The sequence below is a fragment of the Nyctereutes procyonoides genome, unplaced genomic scaffold, assembly GCF_905146905.1.
Source record: "Nyctereutes procyonoides isolate TBG_1078 unplaced genomic scaffold, NYPRO_anot_genome, whole genome shotgun sequence".
NCBI lineage: Eukaryota > Metazoa > Chordata > Mammalia > Carnivora > Canidae > Nyctereutes > Nyctereutes procyonoides.
The window spans coordinates 21,277,664-21,302,960 of record NW_026575132.1 but is presented as its reverse complement, the minus strand read 5'-3'; the positions used below and the strand labels follow the sequence as shown (position 1 = coordinate 21,302,960).

At 35.4% G+C, this 25,297-nt stretch overlaps 1 protein-coding gene across 1 annotated transcript in view; it reads right to left on the bottom strand.

Annotated features, from left to right (window-relative positions):
- SPAG16 (sperm associated antigen 16) overlaps positions 1-25,297 on the bottom strand; it is a 925,123-nt gene that overhangs the window by 470,121 nt on the left and 429,705 nt on the right. The window contains exon 11 of the mRNA XM_055345436.1: positions 10,472-10,615. Coding sequence (XP_055201411.1) covers positions 10,472-10,615 — 144 coding nt within the window. The remainder of the gene's footprint in view (positions 1-10,471; positions 10,616-25,297) is intronic.

The window sequence follows — 25,297 nt, the reverse complement described above, 5'->3', positions numbered from 1 at the left end:
TGAAAAGGGTTATATACAGCATGATTAATTAGCATTTATTCAAGGAATGCAAAGTTGTTTGATAAAAATCAGTCGACAAAAAACACTATTGATAAATGATAAAGACTACATAGCTATTTCAATAGTTGCAGGAAAGTTATTTAATAAAACCCAATACCCTCTCAAGATAAATACACTCACAGAATTGAGAATAAAAGGGAATGCCCTAAACCTGATAAATGCATCCACAAAAAATCCACAATTAAGATCATATTTAATGGTCAAAGACAAAACACTTTCTTCCTAAGATTAGCAATAAGACAAGGACCTCTGCTCTTGCCATGTCTATTCAACATTGTTCTGAAGTTTTTACTGAATAATTAGATTTAAAAAGGCATCTATATTGGAAAAAGGAAAATCTTTGCAAATAATATGTGAAGATAACATATCTAGAAAACTCTAAGAATTCTACCAAAAATATTGAAATTAATAAATGAGGTTGCATAGTGATACAAGATGAATACACAAAAATCAACTGCATTTTTAGACCTTAGGAATGAACAATCTGAAAATTAAGAAAGCAATTTTATTTACAATAGCATCAATACAAATAGAATATTTAGGAATATATTTAATAACAATACTCACACTGTATTAGTTCTTTTCTTATGTGTGTTATAACACATTACCACAAAGTTGGTGGCATAAAATAACACAAATTTATTATTTTCTAATTCTGGAACTCTGAAATAAGTTTCACTGAACTGAGGTCAAAGTATCAAAAAAACAGGTGTCTTGATGGGAGAAGACATCACATAGTTTCATATCACTCTTACTGTAACCCTTCTGCTTTCCTTTTTCACATTTAAAGGGGACGTGATTACATGGGGCCCACCTGGATAATCCAGGGTAATTTTCACATCTTAATGTCAATGGACTAGAAACCTTAATTTCATCTGCAATTTTAATTCCACTTTATAATATAAAATATGTATAGGCTCTGTACATTGTCTTGCTTCTTTTCATATTTTCTATTTCTGGTCATTGTTTAAAATCTGACTTTTTTTTTTTAAATCTGACATTTAAAGTAATATGGAAAGTCTGGAAGTCAGACTTCCTCCTCTCCAGGATTGTCATTACTACTATTTGTTGTTGTTATTTGTTTCTTAGTGTCTTTCCTGAAATAATATATTCTTTGTTGTGTGTGGCCACAGAAGTCTGCTCATTTAGCTAATAATTGGACAGGTGCTGGTTTAATGCCTTGAGTCAATAAGTCATCCAACCTTCGCAAGTGGCTCTGTATGGATGCTGGGTACATCCTCAACACCCTGGAAGTTTATAGAGTGCCTTAGCCTTTGCTTCCTGCTTGCACAAGTTCTCAAGGTCAGTCAGAGGTGAGAGATTAGACTCTTCTCAAGTCTTTTCTGGGCATGCATGCACTTCTTCAAATGCATGTGTCCTCTGACATTTCTAGGAATATGGCAGTATTTCAAAGCCCTTAGGGATATTTAATTATTTTGCTTTACTATTTAAGAATTTGGGGGCAGCCTGGGTGGCTCAGTCGTTTAAGCACCTGCCTTCGGCTCAGGCCCTGATCCTGGCGACCCGGGATCGAGTCCCATGTCGGGCTCCCTGCATGGAGCCTGTTTCTCCCTCTGCTTGTGTCTCTTTCTCTCTCTCTCTATCATGAATGAATGAATGAATGAATGAATGAATGAATAAATAAATAAATAAATAAAATCTTTAAAAAAAAAAAAGAATTTGGTCAACCTCTTGTCTGTTATTGCTGCCTCTGGCAGCTGCAATATTAAACACATACCGCTAATTGTTTGCTGCAAATGCCCTGTCAAATAATCCATTCATACAGAATAAGTTCTGACTCGGGTCTAATAAAAACAAACTCTGCATATAGATATTTCCAGGAGGCTTCCAGAAAGTATAAATAGTGATATCTGTCTGAGAATGGGGCTTTGTGATCTCCAAACTTTTTTGACACCTCTAGTTGCTGGTACTGGTTTTCACAGCTACCATGATTGTGAGGCAGTTGATTTTCAAAGCTACTGCAGAGCTACAGAGAGAGGAATGGGAACAGGGGGCAGGCCTTTGGTTAAGTTCTAAACAAAATTGATTTTAGCAATTTTTGCCAATGTTCTCTCAACTTTTACAGAGGAGGACATTTTTGAAGGTTCTTATTCAGCCATCCTAGAAATGCTTCCCCTTATAACTGAGGTTTTTTTTTTAAGATTTTTATTTATTTATTCATGAGAGACACAGAAGGAAAGAGGCAGAGACACAGGCAGAGGGAGAAGCAGGCTCCATGCAGGGAGCCTGACGTGGGATTCGATCCCGGGTCTCCAGGATCAGGCCCTGGGCTAAGGGCGGCACTAAACCACCTAGCCACCAAGACTGCCCTACAACTGAGTTTTTGAATGAAATTTATCCTCATGGTAATATTATTAAGAGAAGACTTGATATTTTTTTAGAGGTTTTGTGGCAAATGAAGAATAGTAGGCTTGGGTTTTTTTTTTTTTTGATAAAATGATCTCATTAATAATGAGTTGTATGCATGTGAATGTGTATGTTTGTGCATGTTTGTGAGTATATCCCTATAATCACATGATACTATTAGGAATATGAATAAAAGTGGCTACATTCCTGGTCTAACATCTTCAATTCTGTTCATTTTAAGTAAATATTTATTGACTCCCTATAATGTTTCAATTGATATGTTATACAAAGATGGGTATCATACAGATCCTGCTCTTAATGTTTTTAAGTGTTCCTTGGATTTCTTTCTTGCTAGGTCAAGGTAGAGAGGCCAATAGATCTGGAGACAATATTGCTTTCAGGAAAAAAAAAAACACACATCAAGGCAAAAATCTGCCCAACAACATGAACAATTCTGCTGTTACCAAATGCGTATTCTGAGCCCAAGACAGCCAAATGTTCTATATAAATTTTCTCATGCAGCCTTCACGTAAACCTAAGGAAGTAGGTTATTCCCATTTTCAAATGAGCAACTAGGCTACCAGAGATTAAATAAAATGATACATCTGTTTTTGTCATATAAACACTTGAAAAAGGGTCTGACTTTAGGAAGTGCTTCTTCTGTAGAACCACATCCTGTCATTTGCCTCAGGAGAACCCTTGGGCAGTGTCTTCAACTTTCACTGAGCTGTGAGACTATGAGAAATACTTCCTCTATTTTTAAAGATTTATTTATTTATTTGAGATGGAGAGAGAGAGTGCACAAGTGTGACAGAAGGGCAGATGGAGAAAAGAATCTTAAGCAGACTCCCCATGAAGCATAGAGCCTGATGCACGGCTTGATCTCATGACCCTGAGACCATGACCTAAGTTAAAATCAAGTTGGATGCTAAGCCAACTGCACTACCCAGGTGTCTCAAAATATATATTTTCTTAACACTTTTCTTAATGGTGATTACATATTACTTTAAAAATTAAAAAACATTAAATAAGTGCTAATATTTTCAAGCCTTATCTCTTTCACACCAACAGGACTTACTACATTAAGAAGGAAATTATAATGTATACCCCCTTCAAATAATAGAAAGTAGACCATTAATCATTTAACAGGTATATCTCAAAATTATTTTGTTAAAAATCTACTGAGGTTTCCAGATGATCAAAGTATCTACCTCTAAAGCTCAGGAAGAAGCAAGACACTACAATCTTATGGAAATTGTACATCGACTTCTTCATTATGCTTTGAAATTTGAACTCTTGACTTCATGCTTCCAGCAAATAAAAAGATTATTCGTGCTTCCGTTTTTTTCAATAACTGAATGATATACTTGTCAAGGAGCTTTCATGCTATGATTTTAAGCATTATATAAATATATAAATAGATAGCTTATACAGGGAAGAGAGAGTATGAGGGATTTTGTAGAGGCCTATTTATTCACAAATCATAAATCAGCTTATAAGGGTAGAAGTTATGTTTAACAGGATGCTCTCAGGTCTATTTCTGCCTCAGGCAATGAACTCAGGAAAAAAATGCAACACTCTGAAATTGTTTAAACCACTAATCCCTAATACTTTCATTTTATAGAGATATTTAGGAAGATACACACTGTTTCACATAATAAGCTCTGGGCATACAAAAGAAAACATAATCCCAAGAAACAGAGAACTGGACATTGTATTTATCTCAAAACTACCTCACTGTCATTGGTATCATTCCCTGGTAGAGGAAAGGAGTAAATAGCATAGTGTGTGTTCTATTTACCTCTTAATATTAACCTGGAGATTGATATGTAACTCTGTGTTTCAGTTGCCCAAAACTAGTCTGAATCAACCAATAACAATAAAACATGTCTGTGGATACAGGAGGTCAAACACTATATGCTTTATATTCCTCAAAAAACAAATAGAAAAAAAAGTATTTTAAAAAGCTTTTGGGGAATCCCTGGGTGGCTCAGTGGTTTAGCACCTGCCTTTGGCCCAGGACATGGTCCTGGAGTCCCAGAATCGAGTCCCGCATCAGGCTCCCTGCATGGAGCCTGCTTCTCCCTCTGCCTGTGTCTCTGCCTCTCTCTCTCTCTCTCTCTTTCATGAATAAATAAATAAAATCTTTTTTTTTAAAGCTTTTGGTTTTGGTGTTTCTGATCAAAATTTTTTTTCAATTAAAACCAAAAATAAAGTAATATGCAGAATTCTTTCTCTCTTCTTTAGAAACAAAATATGGTATAAATTATTAGTGTAAGTTTTAAAAACTTGTTTTTTAAGAGCTAAGATTAGTTATATAACAAACATCTTTTTACATTAATTATATTTATTTTTCAATTTATAACTGTTTGATGTTTAACTTGATAAGAATTTCAGACATGATGAAATATGGTTTGATAGTGTTTTTCTAATGGGCTCGGTGGGACCCAGTCATCACAACATATTCTTCCTTTCTTATCTCACTGTGTTTAAGGCTGCCAGTTTTATTAAAAAGTTTTGAGTTATCTCTACATCCTCAAAATACCAAATGAATGAATAACAAATGATAATGGTAACACTTACTGAGCATATATGTATCAGGCAATAGTATTTGTGTTTTTAATATACTATAGCATTTCACCTTCACCATCAATCTACAAGGTAGGTATCATTATGATGTCCATTTCACAGATGAGAAAACTGATAGAACTAGCAAAGGTGAAGCTAGGATTCTAACATGGGCAACCTAAAACTGATTCCATGCGTCAGTGGTTAAGAGTCGGATATCTGATTTGCACTGGGGTATGCTTAGTTTCTACTTTGTGGAATTGTACATTTCACTCAACAGTGCAAAGGCAATGCCAGTGCACATTCTCTGTATTGCTCCACTCTTTCACCATTTTCAGTAACTGATAAAAATCTCTTTCACAGCTAGTTCCTTAGTCTACCCTGTAAATGCAAAGGGTGTTTTACCTTACCAATGTATGATTGCCATCTAGTGGTAAATATGTAGTAACAGTCAGTTCTTCAGTGATTAGTTACCCACGTCATTCCTAAAAATTGTCTTGATTCACAAATCCTACTAAGGAACTTAGAAACTTAGATACAAACAAAATCAATTCTACTGCAAACAACTTCTAGTAATGATCAGGGTGTGTACAGCATTATTTTGAAACGATACACCCTTTGGGAGACTGGCCTTCTGTGACAAGAATTTTTAAATGCTGTCAGTTGTATAGTCTGTAAAATATTGGTCCAGTGTTTATAATTAAAAGTTTCCCCATGTACATTTTCTTGTGTGAAAATGTTAGAAAATGTCAGTGTTCAAACTGTTTGAATAAAAAAATCATTATCATTAAAGGAAAGAAAAATATGTGGCTGACATTTATTGAGAATAAATATTGATAAGTAACTAAGCTTGCACAGATATGTGAGCCTTGCTCGTATGCTGATTTTAGGTATTTTAGGTATTTTTGATTGCTTGGTTTTATGTTTCCCACTTTGCCTATTACCTGTAAGCACCCATTCCTATTTTGACCTAAGTCCATGGCATCCAGAGTCTACATTCACCCACCGTATTTTCTTAGTTTTCCAGCTGTTTCAAAACCTATTCTTCTTGTCAACTGCAACACATGAAGCGTAACAATATTTGCAAATATATGTGCCTTAAATACAGATACTAGGTTTTTATCCATCCATTTTAAAGTAATTTTCAATATTTATCTACTATTACAATTTATGTTATAATGTCCTCATAGTCGAATCACTTATGTTTTCCATACTTTTCAAATACAAATCTTATTTGGTCATTGCACATTGTTTTTTTCAAACATGTGACTGAATTCCAGTTCCTTTCTCTTTAAAAGTTTTGCAACTGTAATTGTGAAGTGGGCCTATAGTTATGGGGTAGAGGCCTGGATTTGTTCAGTTTAGAGTTATATTTTTGCTGTATTTTTAAAACTAGTACTAAAATTTCCTTATTTTCCTTGGCTTCAAAAAATTCCTTGAACACAAAAATTGATTTTTTAAAATAAAATTTTTAAAACTCAGCCAATAGAACTGCTCAACATAGGAATGCAAAGTATAACTTTTAGAACTGTTTTTTTTTCCCATTGTTATTAATCTATTCTGGGTTCTATTCCATCTTGATTAAGTATTGGTAATATTTACTTTTATAGAAATCTATGATTTTATCAAATATATATATTTGGATAAATATATGTATATTTGGAGATATATACATGAATATATATATACTTAGATGTATATATATATTTTATATATTTTATAGATATATATTTATCTCTGTGATCTTAACTCCTCTCAAATCACTTAGGTTTATATTTCTGTTTCCTCACTTTCATTTTTCCAGCAGTTTTTTGAGGTGTCTATACTTATATTATTATAGTTCTTTATTTTTCTATTTTCTCAAAAAACTTTTAGATTAAAACATATTCCGTCTTTTTATTTTAATTTCTATTTTTCATTCTTTTGCTTTTCTACCTTTTGTTGACCAGTTGTACTTTTTATCTGAATTTATAATTCACTTTTTATTTTTGTGTGTGTTTAATAAAAAAACATTGAAAGCTATGAATTTTACTCTGACTACAGCTTTGGTTACATCTCATATGTATAGTAAGTATTGTGGTAGTGATTGTTCATCAACTAGTGTTTATAGTTCCTCTGTGACTCAATATTCATTTATTTACTTTTTAATAATGCAGGCTTCATTTTATTTAAGTTATTGATTTATTTTCTTTTATTATTAAATCTTCTTTACAAATTGTAGATTGTATAATTTCTATTCTGAAGAATTAGTTTACACTAAATTTTTGTGTAAGATTTATGTGTTTTTTTAAAAACAAATGATTTAAAATAAAAATAAAAAATGATTTAAAATAATCTATATTTTCTGTTCATAAAGTTCAACATATACTATTAAATATACTTGCTAGTTTATTAATTCCTCTAATTCCATTGTAATTTTGTTTACTTGACAGGTTAAAAAAATTGAGAGAGATAATCCTTGACTCTGATGATTATAGTTTGTCAGAATCTTCCTGTATTTACAAGATCTTTTGTTTTATATATTTCCACATCATATTATCTGAATTCTCAAGTGAGAAATCATCTTTTCAGCTATTTTTTTTCATCTATCAATCTTTGATATAAATATTACTATGCCTGTTGTATTTGTTGTTTATATATTGAAGAGGCCTACTTTGGCAAGTGAAATAGGACAACAAAGATTGATTTGCTTAGGTCAGGGTAAGTACTACTGTCATATCAAGTAGGATTGACCCCCAGAAGAAATCTGGGTCATGTCATTGTGGAAGAAGAGACATTGCATTGAATGTCATAGTAATCAGGAAGACATCCAGTTGGAAGTAAAGTAAGTTACAGTTTCTAGTCACAGCTACACAGAAACACAGGAACAACTACAATTAAAAATAAAATAAAGAAAATGTACAAGTTTCTTTTCCTATGTGAAGAGCACAGGGATCAAGTACATAGTGTGTCCACTCTGAGCCTCTTCCCAGGGAGAAGAATCAAGCTGGTCACACAAATGGGCTCTGAGAAAGACTACGATTGCATTCTTTAGCCAAAGACCCAACTACATACTGAAGTATCATATTTGAATCAAATTTATGTTTAATTTTTTAACAGATGAGTATATAGAGAAATAGAAAAAAATATTACCTTCAACAATAAACTATTTTTTTACTGACCAAATTACCTAAGCCACAATAAAAATCAAAGTTCAAAAATTTAAATTTTGGGAAGTGTTAAGTGTCGACAAATTTTAAAACATGTATGCTTGTGTATGTATTACATACATAATATTATACATTGGTTTTTATTATGCATATGCTTTTCAATGTTGGTTTGCATTATAAAATTTTGAGGTTTCAAATATAAACTCTTTCTGAATTAATTTCTACTCCAAATATAAGAGTTTTTTTTCTTGTTATTTCTAATAATCATTCGTTATTTTTCACTAACTCTACAGAAAGAACACTTGCTATTCAGCATTTCTCACTTAAGAACATTTAAGGTTAAATGTATTTGTTTCTCAGGATTCCCTACACACTAGAAAAAAAAAAGTGTAGCTGCATTTTACTACAATTCTGCCAAAGAAAAGTACTAAATGTAAATTCATATTGTGAGTGAATAATGATGTATTTCACCTCATTTTAATTTAAGTAATTGAGTGGGAAAACAGGAAGATCTATTAAAAGGACTTTATGCTGGTCAAGCACTAATGAGAAAAATCTCTGAGTCCCTGGCTACCATGGTAACAGGGCATTATGGAAATCTGATTAGCATGCCCAGCAGCTACATAAGTGATAGGCTATACTACTAATTGCATTGTCTCTGCTAGCAAGATGGGCTTTATGTTTCTAAGAGGTAAGAAGTGGCATGAATCTGTTTATCTATATACCAGATATGAAATGCACTACATGTTTAAAAATTAAATTCACACATCTAGTACCAAAGATAAATTACACTTTAAGGAGCTTTTCAAAATTTAACATAAATCTCCTCACTGTTCTCATTCAGTCACAAATTTCTGAAAAATTTAGTTTATTTTTATTTCAATCTAATTTCATTGGCATTCATATGAAGGATAAGACAAACACAGTGGTTTTCTTTTAAAGGAATTTTGTGAACATGAAAATAAATCAATAGAGTCCTCGTAAGAACAAAATTTCCCAATGGGATGGTTTAGAGATTGTACCAAGAACTATGTGTCCCCAAAAGTACGTAGACCAGAGAGTGTTAGAGCCAGATGTAAGAGTGTTTACAAATGTTAAACAGTGTAATGATGAATAAGAGAATACAGTCAGGACTGGGGTAGAAAAGGAGTTGCCCCTGGAATGAGTGTGGGCAGAACTTTCTGCCACTAGAAATAAGGACCTATGTGTTTAACAATGTCTTTACTTCTCTGCCCTTGGCCTCTGGATACCAAAATACAGTAAATTCTGCAATTACAGGGTTCAATGCCTTCAGTTTTACTTTGTTCTCTTTAATATTTTGAGTGTCATTAAATTTTTAAAGAAATTGATCACTTCCTTCTAATCCCTTTTAGTAGATAACTTAATTCTAAGAGGAAAACCTGTAAGATTAACAAGCAAAGTAAAGACTGGCATGCATTCTTGACTAGAAATCCATGTGCCTTGTCAGAGCTTGTGTGTACAAGGAGCATTAATTGTGCTTGTCCCGGGATACTTCTTACTTTTGCTAAGTGTGTTAGCATGTGGACTTTTACATGTTCCAAATATCAAAAGCTATCAATCTAAAGTCAATATAATGAAAGCCAAGAAAGCCATTTATCTACATGTCTCAAAATTCAGTGGAGGGTGTGGGATTCCAGAGAGAAAAGTGTCATAAAAGCTAGCCAAGTACAAACTTTCATTTATATAAGATGGCTAAGTCCTGCAGATCTATTTTAGAACATAGAGTCAATAATATTACATTGTATACTTAAAAATTTCTTTTTAAAAAATATTTTATTTATTATTCATGAGAGACACACACACACAGAGAGAGAGAGAGAGAGACAGAGAGACAGAGAGACAGAGAGAGAGAGAGAGAGAGGCAGATACACACAGGCAGAGGGAGAAGCAGGCTCCATGCAGGGAGCCTGATGCGGGACTCGATCCCAGGACTCCAGTCCAGCATCACACCCTGGGCCGAAGGCAGGTGCTAAACCGCTGAGCCACCCAGGGATCCCCTATATTGTATACTTAAAAATTTCTAGGAGGGTAGATTTTAAGTATCTTATAATTAATAGTAATGTGGGTGGGAGGAAATTTTCAGAGACAATAGGTGTGTTTATGGCATAGATTGTGGTGGTTGTTTCAGGGATGTACGTTTATCTTCTAAATTACCAAGTTGCATATATTAACTTTGCACAATTTTTTTTGTATGTCATTTCATATTTCAATAAAGTAGTTTTTTTAAAAAGCCAGTAGAGTGACAAAACATAAACAAGTGCATTCCTGGAGAGTGGAAGCAGGTTCAGGGAGTTGTGTGTACTGACCTGGGGTGGAAGCAGCAGTTGGAAAGCCAGTCGGTATGGCCAAATCCTGTGTGAAGCACATTGCCTTTGGGGAGCCCCACTACCTTCCAGAGACGGTCCTCCCCACAGGTGACTAGGATGTCTTTGTGGGGGTGCATGATGACACTGCACAGGGAGAGACAAGAAAAGAGTGTTGTGGGGAGATAATAGCAAATGGTTCCACATTCTGATTAAGTGAAATGACAGTGGTTATCCCATTTTATCAAGGCAAGTTCGCTTGCAGAGTGTTGGCTCAGGAGTCAGAAAAGCCAGGTTCTACATCCTGGCTGTAGTTCTAATGCTTACAGCTTCTGATTGCCATCAATCTAATAAACTTTACTGGATCTCAGATTTCTCGTTTGCAAACTATGATGACAAGTTAAGGCGAATGTCTAAATCCTGACTTGAAAACAATAATTCTGATTTTCCTTTTATAAAGGAAAAGTCATGCCAATGATGGTTTGGTGTTAGGATATGTGGACCAGTAGCCATGCTTATTACAGAAAAAAAAATTAAGATTCTTTTCAGACTACAGTGTATCTTAAATCAGGCATTATCCAGGAAAAGATCATGAATCATAACCATATTATCATAGCTCTATAACAAATACTATAAATGAAACATTAACTCCATGGCCCACTATCTACACAAAGTGAAGAAGCTCAAATTCTAAGCTAATATGCCACTTAAATTGGCTTCAGTCAATGCACAGTACACAAATTACAGTAATGAATTCAGGATGCATAAGGCAATTCCCACTTTATAAAGGCATAGAGAGAAATGAGAAAGAAGTATGTAAAATTAATGATTAACACATTAAGCAGTATTATTTGAACTGGGCTATGATCATTGTGGCTATTTAAATATTGGAGTTAAACCATTCTAAAATCAAGAGTCTACAAGGTTAATGCCTGATATTTTATCTATGGCAATGCTTTAATCTTATTTATATAGAGTTTCATCTATGCTTTACAATGTAATAGGAACAAATGTGCCCACTGTTAAGCACCTATTAAAATGCCAGCCTATATATTACCAACAAATTATTCAATTTCAGGATAGCCATCTCAAATCAAAGATATAATACATTTACTTGCCTATAATATAGCGAAGTAAAACAAAGACTTAAAAAATAAATTTTTAAAAAAATTTATGTATTCATTCATTCATTCATTCAGAGAGAGAGAGAGAGGGGCAGAGATACAGGCAGAGGGAGAAGCAGGCTCCACGCAGGAAGTCCGACCTGGGACTTGATCCCGGATCTCCAGGATCACACCCCAGGCTGCAGGCAGCACTAAACTGCTGTGCCACTGGGGTGCCCCCAAAATACAATTTTTACATTCATTTCTCCTGCAGTCCATTCTGTGAATAGCCTTGTTCCTTTCTTCTGCAATACAAAATTTAAGAAATCTATTTCCCAATGACATCATGGTCTCAGTGCACACCTACATCATTAACTCCAGGGCTTATATGAGAGGAAAACTTTCCTCAATATGGATCCCTTCCAGTAATACCATCAAATCCCAAAACTTGGGGCTGAAAAATTATGTCCTTGAATTAGACCTATGCAATTTCAGAAATCTGCTGGGGTCAGTTAGTGTTGAAAATATTCAATTTACAGGCATGTAACTACTCTAAGCAGGACCTTCTTTCTAGTGAAACTCTGCTTCATTTTTCTCCAGCATTCTGCTGCTCAAAATAAACACAAAAGGGAAATTAGTCATTTTGCAATTCATCACAATGTTGGTTTGTGACTTTCAGAAGGCCAATCCAGGAAAAGAATTTATTACAGCTCAAATGTGGTAGAGGATACATTTATAGAACTTAATTAGAAGAAAAAATATGATGAGAGGTAAAAAATGTCAGATTGAAATGAATTCTATATTCAAACACACATAAGAAGGCAAACCAAATCCTTGAAGCTACTGAGTATGATATATGTTGGCTCGAAGCTTTCCTGGCAGACACGTGCACACTTGACTAGATGATAAATTACCCTCTTTAAGTAAGATAACTAAAATCATTGATGTCTTTACAGACTTTGAAAGATAAGTTTCCAAAATGACTTTTGTGAGGGGAGCTGTTTGTAGAAGTTAAGGAAAAAAATATAAACACAAACTCATTGGTAGTTAATCAGTTTTGAAAGTGTTTTTCCAAACTCTTTCTGATCCCTTCTACTTTGGGGTCTCCTCCAAGCCACCTGGAATGTCTACTTCCACTTGGCATGGTCTGATGGTCTGATCCTACTCATCACAGTCTCTGGTTTTATTGCTCAGATAGATCTTTTCTAACAATTATTTTTTTTTAAAGAATCTCATATATAAAAGTTTTCTTCTAATCATTCTGGACAAATTTCAATCAAGCACTGATACTCTATTTTTTAAATATAATTTTACTTCATCCATGAAATGGTCTTTATAAAAGATTTATTTATTTTAGAGAGAGAGTGTATTGCATGAGAGGAGGGAGGGGAAGATGGAGAGAAAGGAAGCAGACTCCCTGCTGAGCTCGGAGCCTAACACAGGGTTAGATTCCAGTACCCTGAGACCATGACTCAGCCAAAACCAAGAGTCAGTCGCTTAACCAACTGAGCCACTCAGGCACCCCTATCCATGAAAATGGTCATTAAGTGAACAGAAATATACTCAGCATATACAGATGAGAATGTTTTCATAACAATCAATCAATACTTGCTATTGGATTAGTCACTAAATAAGTATATCAGCAATATTGGGTCATAGTCCTAATCATAAAGACCCCTAATCAAGAGCAGCAAATGCCAACTCAGATCACTCTGTGTGGAAGAAGATCAAGACTGAGAACACAAGGTAAGGGCCATGGACCAGAAACATTTTCAAGATGCATAAATTCAGTGAAATTACCAACTCCACAGTGAGGCACTGGTGTCTGAAATCTTTCTCCTCTTGCTCATCAGTTAACAGTAATGATATCCAGCACTGTTTGAAAACTGAATGTGCACCAGGATTTGTACTAAATGTTTAATTCTCATAAGTGGAATAAAAGCTGAGGTGGGCAATAGTTTAGGCCTGTTTGTTGTGTATTTGCTGTACACTCAATCCTAACAGTGGTGGGCACATGGTAGCTATTCCATAAATGCTTGTCAAGTATCTGAATGACTGATAACCGGTGCTATTAGTTTTGTTATTTTATGACTAAGTAAGGGATTGAGATATAAGTTGCTCAAGTTCACATTCAGGAATGGATGGAGGCTGACTTTGAACTTAGGATAGTCTCAATTTGGGGTTCATGATTTAGCCACTTCTACTTAGTACTAGTCTTTCGTAGTTTATTATTTTTTTGAAAGGTTTTAGTTATTTATTCATGAGAAAGAGAGAGAGAGAGGAAGAGACAAAGGCAGAGGGAGAAGCAGACTCCATACAGGGAGCCCGATGTGGGACTCAATCCTGGGTCTCCAGGATCACATCCTGGGCTGAAGGCGGTGCCAAACTGCTGAGCCACCCGGGCTGCCCCATAGTTTATTATATTTGTTTGTATATTGTAAACATCAACAATTCTTATAAGAGCTTGACAATAATATCATTTCCCATAAATACTTAAGTCATTTAGTCACCGTTACCTCTGAGTTTACGAGCATATCCAGGAACTGTCAGTGTATGTATCAGAGCTAGGTACTACTTGACATCTGAGTGTCTTAAAGGCTATAGTGGACCCTACCATTTACAATTAAAATGCTCTGGTGCTGTAGGGGAAAGCAGGTGAGAAGCATTCTCTAACATTCCTGTCTGCATTAGGTTTCTGTGCTGATGTATTATATGTTGAACTTAATAAAGATCTTATTCTCTTGCTCTACTATTATGAGCCTTGTCTTGTACTTCAAGCTGTCAGAGGGCCATGAGTTTTTATCCACCTATTTTCATATAGCACGCTGTTAGGAAAAATGTGGAAGGATATTTATTAAGCATTGATTTGATAGGCTTTTCATCCATTGAGAATTTCCCCAGTATATTCAACTTTTATTATTCTTAGCTTTGAATTAGTCTTTTGAAAAAATAGAAGATCAGGAGAAATAATTAACACTTTATAGGAGTCAGTTCTTGATAATAAAATTACAAGTATTAACTCATTTAATGGTCATAATGCCCCTATGAGTTAGGTCTACTATTATACCCATCTTGTAGATTGGGGAATTGGCATACATGCAAGTTAAGTGATCTGCTCAAGGTCATGAAGCCAGGAAGTGGCAGAGTGAAGACATGAATATGAGCAGATTGTCTCCAGAGTCCATGTGTCTCAGTAGAGGGAGCTCAGACCCTCAACTGCCTTTTCCTTTTTTAGATGGCAAAAACCAATCCAAATGTCTTATTTCTATCTAAGGGATTGAGATGCACCTTGATTTTCTATAGAACTGATTTTTTTTTCTCATTTTCTAATGATGTTTGAAAGGTTTTTTATTACTGTCACTTGTTATTTTCTGGAAATTAGGCGCTGGCTAGGTTCAGAGTGGTGAGAGATGAAGGGAAGATAATTGAGAAAGAAGTGCTTATGCTCTAAAGCAGAGGCTGGGTAACTTTCTATAAAGGCCCAGGTAGTGAATATTTTAGGCTTATGAACCATATGGTCTCTGCTCTAACTACTCAACTCTGCCATTGTAGAATGAAAGCAGCAATAAACAAAATATAAATGAATAAGCAAGGATGTGTTCTAAAAAAAAACTTTATTTACAAAACCATGTGGTGGGACAGATTTGGTCTCTGGCCCTAGTTTGCCTATTCCTGATGTAAAGCAACCGCATGTTTGGAGTGGCCTAGTGTTTAAGAGTGTAGGCTCCAGAGTAAGATGTGAGTCTGACCTCTTGCTTCAGTTTTTACTTACTAGGCATCCTCAGATGAGTCATTTCACTAGCCTTTTCCTCAGCTTCCTCATCTGAAAAATGGGAATAATACAGTATTGACCTCATAGATTTGTTCTGGGAATTAAGTAATACACGTAGAGGACTTAGGATAGTGGTAGACAAGTAATGAAAATACAGTGAACAGTATCACAGGACAGACAGAGTCCCTGAGACCGGCATGCCCAGATTTGAATACTGGTCTACAACTTCCTTAGTAGCTAATTACATTGTATAACCTCTCAGTCTCAGGTTCCATATTTGTGAAAAGGAGGGAACCATAAGCCTCATTCAAAGAGGTGTTGTGAGGATAAAATAAGTTGACATATGCAAAGTGTTTGAAACAACATCTGAACATGGTTGGCTCTCCATAAAGTTAGCTGTATTTTTTTAACATTTTTTAAAGATTTTATTTATTCATGAGACACACACACACACACAGAGAGAGAGAGAGAGAGAGAGAGAGAGAGAGGCAGAGATGCAGGCAGAGGGAGAAGCAGGCTCAATTGGGGGGAGAGTCCCCCCAATGTGGGACTCGATCCCGGGACTCCAGGATCACATCCTGGGCCGAAGGACGCAGGCACCAAACTGCTGAGCTACCCAGGTATCCCCAAGTTAGCTGTTATTATTATTCAACACTATTATACCTCATTGTAACTGGTCCTTCATGTAGTTAACTTCTATAAATCATATATGCTTCTTTTAAAGAATATGGGTAGTAAATTTAGTACTTAAAATTGCAGATATTTAGAGAGAAATGATGTTTCCATGTTGCTCTGGCAGACATTGGCCACTGCTGGGCTTTATTGGATATTAAATCGTTTGGTAAAATGCAGCCCCACCCCCACATAATACTTTCACAAGTAAATATAATGAAGTTTTATGATTATTTCATGATATGACTTTTAGAAATGTATTAAGGAAGCAGTGGACAGTATGTACACACTGACTCCTATCTCTGTCTTCATGTATAAAACTGGCACAAACTAGTGAAGGAACCGTCTGGGAAAGCCTCTGCTAGGCCCTAGGCATCCTCAGATGAGAAGAGCACGTTCCACTCCCAAGCTCTGTCTACAGATAGGTGTCCCTCTTGTAACCATAAAATGACTCTGCTTCTCAAAGATGTCTCCCTGAAGTTCTTATTAATAAGAATAATGAGCTCTTACTTAATATCTTCTGGCACCTGCCCTAAGTGCCACAAAGTCATTTTACTTTAAACTTTGAATATAAGCTTTCTGCTTCCCTTTAACTTACTATTAATTATAATTACAAGATTCAAAGACAAAGGCCCTGTCACCTCATTCCCAAGTTAATAAGCTTGTGACTGGGGTGGAAATAGTACAGGAAAACATCTTAGGGATTTAAAAAAAGAAAAATGTGGATGAATGCTACTCCTGCTTCTTCATCAAGTCATGTCCTGATGAAGTATCCATAAAGTGTTTTGTTAAACAATTTCCCAGGCAAGTTACATAAACTATTATGTTCTATGGGAGATTTTTCTTTTATAATAGGACATATTCCTTATAATAGACCACATGATCTATACTTCAAAAGCTCTCCTCTCTAATTGAAACTGTTCTTTCCAGTAGTGGCATCACACAAGAATATTTTGGAAGGAATATGTGTAGGTGTATGGCGAACACTATTAATTATCAGTAGAGTCGGTGACATAAGCACCACTGTTAGACTTTTCAAAGAGAAGAATATTAATCCAAAAAAAGATTGTCAGAAGAAAGACTAATTAGATACCCCTGTCTTCACTTTAGGTTATTCAGCATTGTAAATGTTTCCTTCACTTCAGTTCACAGGCTCTAATTATTTCCAACACAGAAGATGCACAGTAGTTTGAAAAATGAATCAATATCAAAATGTGTGCCCCATAAACTTTAGGTGACTGCTTATCTACTTATCCTTAAGGACAGCACACACTCACACATTTTCATCCAGTTTACCAGGACAAATATATATAAAAGACTTGTCTCATTGTTACTCAGCTAATAATTGCATCTTATAATTGGACATGCTTCAGGATTTACAGAGCACTCTAATGTGCAACTTTTTTTTTCATTATTTCTACAAAAATGTGTCAAGGGCCTATGATGCACTATGCAAAACAGACAGGGGGATCACCCACATCACTTCATTCACTTACATGTGAATGGAGGGAAACAAACAATAATAAAATAACTGAACAAGATAATTCAGCTATAAGAAAAAAGTAACAAAGTGATATGACAATGGTTTGCAGGGGAATGTTATTTTAATGAGGTGGTTAGAGGTGTCCTCATTGAAGATGTGACATTCTAGCTGAAATCAGAATGGCAAGAAGGAAGAAGCTTCTTTAGGATGATTTAGGGGCAGGTAGCTTCAGGTACAGGTGACTGCATGTGCAAAAGCACTATGGCTGAAAGGAGTTGGTGTATTCACTGGACAGAAGGAAGATCAGAGTGACTGCAGAGAGCAGCCAGCGAGCACTGTGTTGAGGATGGATGGGGAACAATAAAAGGACAAGGACTAGATCATGTAGGGCCCCATAGGCTGAGAAAAGAATAAAATTTATCCTACGATCATCTAATGGTTTTAAGTGGGAGAATGATATGTGGTTGATAGTATTGAAAAGCTCTCTCTAGCCACTATGTGGAAAATGAGAAAGGACAGAACAAGAAAAGAAATTTGGACACAGCTAAAAATATATAGCAGTAACCTAAAAATAATGGCTTTATATCCATTTAACAGATAACTCCTCATTATTTTGACAGATGTCACTTTAGTATATTAAGAATTTCATTATTATCTTTAGGAAGAGTCAATTCATAGCTGTTTTCACCAGTAAGAAATTTTAAGTAATTAAGTACACTTAAAAAAATGCCAAAGTAAACTGGAATAAAAGTCATAAAATGAATATGTGCACAAAACAAAATAATTAGAAATCTGTCAAAATAAGATATCAAGTCACATTCATTTTTAGCAGTCAGCTAAGAAAATGTGAAAATATTAAATCTTAATATTTCCCTGTCACTTTAAGTTTAAAAACTGTGATATTATAGAGTTTACTCAAAGCTAAGTCAGATTTGTATTGTCGAGATCTGGAAAGTAGCACCCTCATTTCATTTTTACTAAATAGGTGGGGCATTTTCATAGTTTAGGGATTTATTAATAATGCCCTGGATGGTAGCCAGAAAGGCTAAATTCTTTTTATTTTTCTTGTTCAATGTTATTTCAACTTTATGCATACAGTAAATTTGGAGTAGAGTGGAATACCAAATAGTCTTCCCTTTGTTGTGCTACCTGGCTGGTAGTACTAATGCAACCATCAACAGGTATGAAGCAGGGAAGACTGGATGTGTATTCCGGGTCCTTGTTGGGGAAAGGCCTTCACCAGTGACTTAGATTACTTAGTAGGTATTTAAAAGGCCATATATTAAAAGAACAAATTCACCCGCATTATGTAACATCACTCATATAAGCAGCTCATAGATTAAACCCAAATCCCTTTTAACAAGCCAAATCTCTTTTAACAAGATATAGATTGAGATGCCTGGATGGCTCAGAGGTTGAGTGCCTGCCTTCACCTCAGGTCTTGATCCTGGGATTCAGGTTCAGGTCCCTCATCGGGCTCTGTGTGGGGAGCCTGCTTCTCCCTCTGCCTATGTCTTTGACTCTCTCTCTCTCTCAGTCGCTCATGAATAAATAAATAAAATCTTAAAAAAAAGATATAAATTGTTTGGCTTTTTTCACCCTATGTGAAGAAGCAGTTCCACACAACTTTCCCAAAATCTTTGTTTTCTTTGAATTACATAGCACAAATGTATATATTTTTAAACTAAAGTATTAGTTTAATTTCAGTTTTCTAGGAAAAGTTTTCAGGTTAAAGTCCAATCTTAGCTAATGCTACTTAAATCAACTACTTATAAATAAGAGTAATAGCATTTTTGTTATATTAATGTGTATAAACTAATATAAACACGCCATTGAGATTTGTAGATTTGTATCTTAATATGAAAATTCTCCAAATGCACAGGTAAACATTTTCCACTAACCACTCAACTCAAAAGTCATTTATGAAAAGTCAACATATATGCAAATATGCAGCCTAATAATCCTTAAAATTGTCCTATGACCTCATTTGCACAGCTAAATGTCTATGTTTCGCAGGGTGGGAAATACTTCCAATCAGGTGAGTGCATAAGTGATGCCATTTCCCAATTATCATCGAGAAGAAAATTCTTAAGACCTTGGGGACCAGTGGCCTTGAACAAAAGTCATTTAAATTTATTATGTCTGTTTCCTCACATAAAAAAAATGTGATGTCATTTACTCTGTCTCCTTCACTTTATTCAGTTGTTTTACTTACCAAATAAAACAAAACTTATGAAAGGATACTCTTAATCTGAATAATACCATTCCATTTTCTCCAGAAAGTTGAACTTTCTAATGTGAAAGACCATTTCAAAATACAGACTCAACTAAATTGAATTTATTAACTCCGAAGATACAGAAAGCCAGACCCTGCTATTCAGGTAAATGGAATGAGGGAGATCATCAAAACAGGTTAACTGTTTCCAGATTTATGAAAATACCTCCTGGAACCTTTCTGTTACTTTGGCAGCTGAACATTTTATGCTACATAGTTTTATACACACTGTGCTTTGTGTTATGAAATCGGTGTAGTTCTTTCATGGTTTAACAGGTTTGAAAGTTACATTACACATTTATGTTCTTAAGAAACCCATTTCAATAATAAAGTTTATTTGGTTATTTCATGTTTCAGCAATTTACAAGAACTCTGTGTACCTATGAATATAAAAATTTTCCATTTCACATCTTGGTATATTAGTGACACAGAGTAGATGCTTTTTTAAGCCAAAGTCAAACATCCCCATGGTAAGAGCTCTGTCATAAAATCTCTTTTCCAGGAGGATATTTAAAAATATAACTTAGATGTATAATCTAGGAATAATTGGAAGTATTACTACTTAAGACATGGAATTAAGGTAGATTTACATGCTATAGCACAGAATTCTGTTCTGAACTTGGCCAAATTTGTTAGCAATCACCAAGCTAACGTGAGGATTGGGATATTTAACTATTGACATTTTTTTTTGGTGCCTATTTGATAAGTAAATTAGAAAGCCAAAAATATTTATGGTTATTTTATTTTTAAAGAATATTTAGTAAAATTTAGCGTTTTACAAATATATTTTGAAATTCAAGGAATATATTGAAATCATTATAGATTACAGAGATCAATCTGAGTTTCAATTTCTAGACTAAAACATGTGCTAAGACTGATTAAGTCTATATCACCCTGCCTCATTTGTGTCAGAGACCCTGTGGCAAGACTTATGGGGAGAAGAGAGGGCCCTAGTCTCTGAGTTTGGCACTCACTGTATGTAGTTGAGGGTCATGAGGAGCTGCAGTGAGTGAGCCCCTGAGCGCTCCCCAGTGAATGGAGGAGGGTGAAGGGACAAGAATAAAACTCAGTTATAAAACATCTCAATAAAGCTATTTAGAAAGCCTTACAAACAAGTGAAGTTCAGGGTTGGCAACCAGATGTCTACAGCCAGAACTGATGAGTATAATAAAAAATGTAAGTTCACAGGGTGGAATTAGGTAGCCAACTGGGCCAAACTAGGAACTGATAAACACATAAGATGGTGGGACTTAAACCTTCCGGAAGGAATGAGGTAGATAGAGATAGGTCCAAACAATGACATATTAAGAAAGACAAAGGACAGACAGGAAATGGGTCCTGATAATTTGCCATGTGGTAGGGTGTTGTTTTATCCTTTATTCCCATGAATTTATCTCTGCATCCTAAATGCTGCTGACATCTTCTTTTTCATTTGAAAGAAACAAAAATAAAGAGGTATGTATTGGCTACTTGTTCTGTTCCCAACTACCCACTTTGGATAAGAAAAGGGAATAGGGAGAGCAGTCCCAGCAGCAACCTGCTACAATCTCAGATAAGTGCTGGAGCTTCTGTTTTTATCCAGCCCGATATTGCAATCAGAATAGGAACAACTGCGTCGATTTTCAGTTCCCTGATTATCTACTTTGACTTCTACCAATTCAGAGGGAGAAAGAAAACTGCATCAGAGAACTGTACCATCCTCAGTTCTCTGAAGCACACAGCTTAGTCAACTTTTTTCTATCATAAATAACTCTAATTACTTTCTTTATGCAACATTCAATGCCTGCAGCAGAGACCCTCTTAAAATTATTCAAAGCTTCACTATACAACTTGGCTCTGTTACCAGTTACCTTTTGCACTGTGTGTGTGCATGTATGTATAATTTGCGTTTTAACATTTTGTTTTTTATATTGTCCTTAGTGAGGAAAAGAAACTATAAGAACAACCAGGAGAGGTAAGTGTTTGCTGCAGTGTTTATCGACCCCTTAATCCTGCTTATTTAAGCTTCCCCTGTGTCTTGCTGTCCTCTCTTTACCTCACTCATGCAGGTATAAGAATGCTTAGGAGTCTAAGGTTCTGTGTGCTTATGTACTCTGCTTTATATTTTCTCAGTATAAGGTTCCACTGACCTGTGAAATTTCATCTGATTTAATAACTTCACTTATTACAATTCTACTCCATATCTTTCCATCCTCTTATACAACAGATCAGCTGCTTCCTTGCCACTCCACCCGCCCCCCCCCCATCTTTATCAATATAATCAATGCATTAAAGCAGAATTCAAACTGAAGGGGAGAAAAGAATGATGTGGGCAGATAATCAGAGAAAATATTTTGGGTAAACTTAGGAACTGACAATTCTGAACACAAAGTTCCAAATGTATTAATAAAAATCACTTTTATTCTAGAACATTTTGCCAAAAGGAAATTATTTTGTTATAGCATGTTAGAAGTTTGACAGAAATAGAAAGAACTTCATATGTCATGATAATTTTCTTTTTTGGTTAAGACAATCAGCAAGAGTTTAAGCAAAGGAGCTCTATATAGCAGTTACCCTAAAGGTTCTGTGGTCTGTGTAACTGGACTTAGCATTTGGAAGTTAGCTAAGCTTTAGTTTTCTCTTTAGCAAAATAGGAATAATAAACATCTTTAGCTCATATAGGAAATTAAATAATTCATAAATAGCGTAATTCCTAGTGTTCAAAAATTTAACTATTCCAACTATTATTTTAAATAGCTTTGAGAGCACTTTCTCACACAGAAGATATTTAGGAAGTTCTTACAGTAAACAGAATTGTCTCCCCAAAATGTCTACGTCTGGAGGGAGAGGTCATTCAAAAGACTTGAGTGTTGGTTGACTTGTGAGCTGGACTCAGGCAAACACAGCCTCCTCATCCTCTCCTCAGTCCTTGGAATGTGGGTTCTGCTTTCTTTTCTCATTCCCAGAGCTGTTCTGGGGACATGGCCTTGAGACAGTGATATGATGCTGAGTACACCTGCATGGTATATGTGACTGAACCCAAGTAAGACCTCTGTAGAAACTTTTAAGATTTGGCAGGTGGACTTGGGGATCCACTCCTGTTGCTGCCACTCAAGACAAGCCTCGTATATAAGTTTCCTTGCTTATTAAAACACCTACCACCCTCGAGTGGGCCACCTCTTTTTTCAGTCTCTTCCTGCCTTCTGAGCAAGGGGACTGATTTCAGATTACACCTGGAAAGCTTCAGAGGAGGTTGTGAACCAACAATGCCCAAATCTCTGGAATCCAGGAATGTGTCTACATTAGGAAAACTATCCTGGAAAGTGGGTCTAATCTATCTTTCCCAACTGTTAATTATGGGCGTGATGCTATGACTTGCACTAATCAATGACATATTAGTAAATGTGGCACACCCAAGAGGCTTGAAGAGTGTTTTCATGATTGGGCTTGCTCTCTTTTTCCCCCTTCTTATCATCATGAGAAGGACATACCCTCCCAAATCTGATGGAGGATGAGAGATGCATGGAGCAGAACTATGATGTCCTGATTTTCATCCCATACCAGATCAGCTGCTTCATGCACATGTGAGTACAGTCAAGACCAGAAGAACCAACAACTAGCTACATAAAGAATTACCAAGATAACTACCTCGGGTGCCGGAGCATCGAATTCTTGTTGTATATTATTGAGGGCTTCTGGTTTTCCCTCTACCCAAATTCAGATGAAAAAAACTCCTGACACAGATGCATTATTTTATACTTTATACTGTTTGAGACATTCTTTTTATGAAGTCAGAAAAATGCCTCTTTTTACATTTTTCCCCATTTACTATTGAAATAACAAAAACATTTCTTAAAAAACTTTAAATTTATTAAATTATGTGTTCTTTATGACTCAGAATAAAATAAAATATTAACACTTAACTTTTTCCCCCCACTTATTATTATATGTATTTGTTTTCTGTGGCAGTTTCCATAAGAGAAAATGTTTAAGCTATTAAAGTATAGCTTTTAGAGTCATGGTCATTGGACATTAAAGGCAAGATGACTTCCCATTTGGATATATACCATGTTATACATGCATTGTGAAAAACATCGAATTCCAGCATCACTCTTCACTGCCGCTTAGTAAATATTTGGGAACCTTGTCCCGTGTCTTCAATTTATCTGTGTTGCCATGTATGCTAAATTGTTCTATTGTTATCCTACAACAAACCTTAATTTGGAAATCAAAAAAATATTTAAAGATTTTATTTATTCATGAGAGACAGAGAGAGGCAGAGACACAGGCAGAGGGAGAAGCAGGCTCCATGCAGGGAGCCTGATGTGGGACTTGATCCCAGAGTTACATTACATATAGATAAGTTAACATTTATTACAGCATTGTTTCCCTTCATTGGTAAAATAGCTTTGCACATTTAACACTCATTTTAAAAATAATCTATCCTTCAGTTCCTGGGTGGCTCAGTTGGTTAAGCGTCTGCCTTCAGCTCAGGTAATGATGCCAGGGTCCTGGGATCGAGTTCCCCAATGGGCTCCCTGCTCAGCAGGGAGTTTGCTTCTCCCTCTACCCTTTCCCCCTGTTCATGCTCTCTCTCTCTCTCAAATAAATAAAATCTTTAAAAAATAATCTGCCATTCTTAGAGCCTACAAATCACCCATAATCAATCAGCATGTATTGATTATTTAGCATGAGTTCAAGATTTCACTAATTAACATAACAAGGAAAATAGAAGGTATCCTTCCTGTGTTACTGGATTTGTAATCTAAAGTATTTAATTTAGTTGACTGAAAATTGGTAAATGCTGTGAATATTATATACAATGATTTTCAAATTTCATGTGAATTAATGTTTTTGACCTAATAATCTTTACCTGCTAGACATTCCAAAACATTTTGCTGTAAGTCCCTGCAATCTTACTAGAAATCACCATTTTCATTCCTTTCTATCAATTATAGTCTCTCTTCATCAATTACCACAATTTCCTTGTAATTTTTGTTCTTTGACTTCATCTTTTCCATCTGATTTTTTAATCTTAATTAGGCTGAGACAGAACTCTTACATTGGATAGTCCTCCCACCTGACTTTTCCCATCCATTATTTCAGATTTCATTTGGTCATGCTACTGAGTTGTTGGAAATGTCAAGAGAAATAGAAAATCTTTATGCAAAATGAGTGTTCCTTGTTCTAATCCTGTTCTCTGACAGTCTGCAGATATGACAGCAATTAGAAGGCAACGAGATCCTTGACCTTTAGGTTTTAGCTTTCTTATTCCTAATGTTGCTGCCACCAAACCTGCTGCTCTGAACTATGATAAATCTACAACTCTTGCAAATGGCTCTAATTATAAATATCAAATTATAATTATCACTGTAATAATAAAATAGAAGGAAGCTTGTCACCAGGTTTTGTGAGGATTTTGTTGTTGTTTTTATTTATTTATTCATGAGAAAGAGAGAGAGAGAGAGAGAGGCAGTGACACAGGCAGAGGGAGAAGCAGGCTCCATGCAGGGAGGCTGATGTGGGACTGGATCCCAGGACTCCA